This window comes from Cibotium barometz, chromosome 57, assembly GCF_041138505.1.
Source record: "Cibotium barometz isolate CiBa-2024 chromosome 57, ASM4113850v1, whole genome shotgun sequence".
NCBI classification, from domain to species: Eukaryota; Viridiplantae; Streptophyta; class Polypodiopsida; order Cyatheales; family Cibotiaceae; genus Cibotium; species Cibotium barometz.
In genome coordinates, this window is record NC_141102.1 from 29509751 (window position 1) to 29512286 (window position 2536).

At 42.0% G+C, this 2536-nt stretch overlaps 1 protein-coding gene across 1 annotated transcript; it reads left to right on the forward strand.

Annotated features, from left to right (window-relative positions):
* The first annotated feature begins 719 nt into the window (after positions 1-719).
* Positions 720-2198, forward strand: LOC147606644 (PAN domain-containing protein At5g03700-like). Its single transcript, XM_086792245.1, has one exon. It carries the CDS (start codon positions 720-722, stop codon positions 2196-2198), a length of 1479 nt encoding a protein of 492 aa, XP_086648371.1.
* Positions 2199-2536: the final 338 nt, after the last annotated feature.

Consider the following 2536-nt stretch of genomic DNA (forward strand, 5'->3'; position numbering starts at 1 on the left):
CTCTTTTAAAAATTTCATTGTGTGAGTTTGTTGTCTTGTCTTGATTTGCTTCTAAGGCTTGTAAAAGGTTGTTTTTTTTTCTTTTTTATTAGTTAACTTTCCTCTAAGATAGGATCTTTGAGTTGTTGTGACTTGAGATATTTGTTGTTGAAATGTCATTATGTGTTGGGTGTCCACATGATGTTTAAGTCTTAAGTTACTTGAACAAGGATTTATACCAAAAAATTGATTTCATTATGAGTAAACCCTATGGGTCCATTGTAAATTGAAGGACATAAAGTGAAGATCTCTTTCCTTTCTCAAATCATTATGGCTTTTTTAACTTTTCACAAATTATATCTCACAAGAAAGGAAAACTTAAGAAAGATTCCTTTTTTATTTCATGGTACCTCTAGTCACTTCTAAAAATGAAGATATAAAAAGAGGAAGGACAAGAGGTTTTGGTACATAAAGAGTTTGGAGATCGATTACTATATTATATTCTTGTAAATTTTCATCTTGATCTTCATATACTAGTATAGTTTAAAGGATTGATTGCAAGCAATGGTAGCTTCTTTGGAGAGTGAAGGAAGGTAGCATTATACTCTTAAAGAGTAACCTTGGAGTTTCAACATAACAAGTATCATTTATTGATCAATAGAGAGAGAGAGAGAGAGAGAGAGAGAGAGAGAGAGAGAGAGATGGCTAAACATGCTAACTTCAAACTTGTTTGGATTGCCATGGGGGTGCTTCTCTCACTCTCACTTAGCTTTGTTGAGGGTTGTGTACATGGTAGTGTTGTGTATGCAACCACCTTGTTTGCAGGGCACTTTACTTACTCAAGGAAATCAGACACCAAATTTTTTGATGAAGGCCGTGTTCTCCTCACCTCTTCCAATCGCAACTTCTTTCTTGCTATGACAAGTTGTCAGCTAGTCATTGCCCACAATGACACAAGCCTCGTCCACACAATAGTATGGCATGTGGCACTGCCCCATTGTGCGATGGAGAATCAATATGCACTCTCATTTCTTCCAAATGGCAATCTTGTGGTATTATTGCCTCAAAATGGTTCTTCAACAATGGCATCTTCCCATCATCAAGAAGAACAAGTAGTAGTTTGGAGCACTAACACGGGTGGCCAAGGGGTTCGAACATTGCAATTGGATGAAAATGGAAACCTTGTTCTTTACAATGCTAGAAAAGTGCCCATCTGGCAATCCTTTAACCACCCCACATCTGTCCTCTTGTCCAATCAGGTGCTAGAACAGGGCATGAGGCTGAGTGTCCTCGAGGATTCCATCAATTTCTCTCTTGTGATCGAGCCGAATCGTGCGGTGTTATATGCCATAGACGCTGATGCTCAAGATCCCAAGCCCTATTGGGAGCTTGTGCCCAACTCACCGTCCAATGCAACGATAGCTTATGCAGCACTTGATGAAAAGGGAGAATTCCAGTTGTATGATTCAAGCTCAAATGCTCTTGTAAGGGGGGGCAATGGGGAGGGTAATCAAGATGTCCGAGGCAGTAGAGAGGACGTCCGAGGCAGTAGAGGGGATGGGCAAGGCAGTGAATATGGGGGTGTGCTATGGCGGGCAGAGATAACGCGTGGGGTGGCAAGTGAGGCAGGCATGAAGCATGGGGGTAATTTGGAGGTCTACTATTGGTCTAGCAGGGACGGGTTATGGCATGTACACTCCAAAGCTATCAGGAACAGCTGCGGTTTGCCAACTGCATGCCCACGCTACAGCACCTGCAATCCTGCAACGCAGAGCTGCAGCTGCCAGCCTCCATTGGTGGCCGTGGCCACCGCAACTGCAGCTGCAGATCAGGCCGGCGACTGTGGGATACCCTCGGATTTTGCAGCAGGAATGGCGTTGCAGGATAATTATTGCTCATCACAGAGGCCTCCTGAGAGGGTGCAGTTTGTGGAGCTTGGCGCAAACTTGTCCTATTTTGCACTGCAGCTTGGCGGCTCTCAGGGCTACCATGGAAGCTTCGTGGAGTGCAGAAGCTACTGCCTGCAGAACTGCTCCTGCTCGGCTTTCGTTTACCAGAAAAACACGCAATCTTGCTACCCCGTCCATGCTCCCCCCCATCGCCATCGCCAGCCCACCACGCTCTATTTCTTAACGGTAGAAGATGGCAACTCCTCAGTTTACGTGCGCACCAGCTCCGCCCGAATCTCCTCTTTTGAAGGTATGAGAGTCTCGCATTAAAGTTGAATTTTACTAGAGGAGTTTAACCAGGGTTTGTTATCCTTGCACACGCACCACCACTGTTTATTTATTTATGCCTTATGGCTCTATTGCTTTTTTTCTATATTATCCAATATATATTTGTTTTTCGTAACCTTGATTAATATAATAATAAGTAGAATGTGACAAAGTAAAAAAATAGAATTGATTATGCGTAGATTTCAAAGAAATGATAATTATATATATACATATATATGCATGTATGTATGTATGTATATGTATACGTATACATATACATACATACATGCATGTATATGTATGTATGTATGTATGTATATATATATATATGTGTGTGTGTG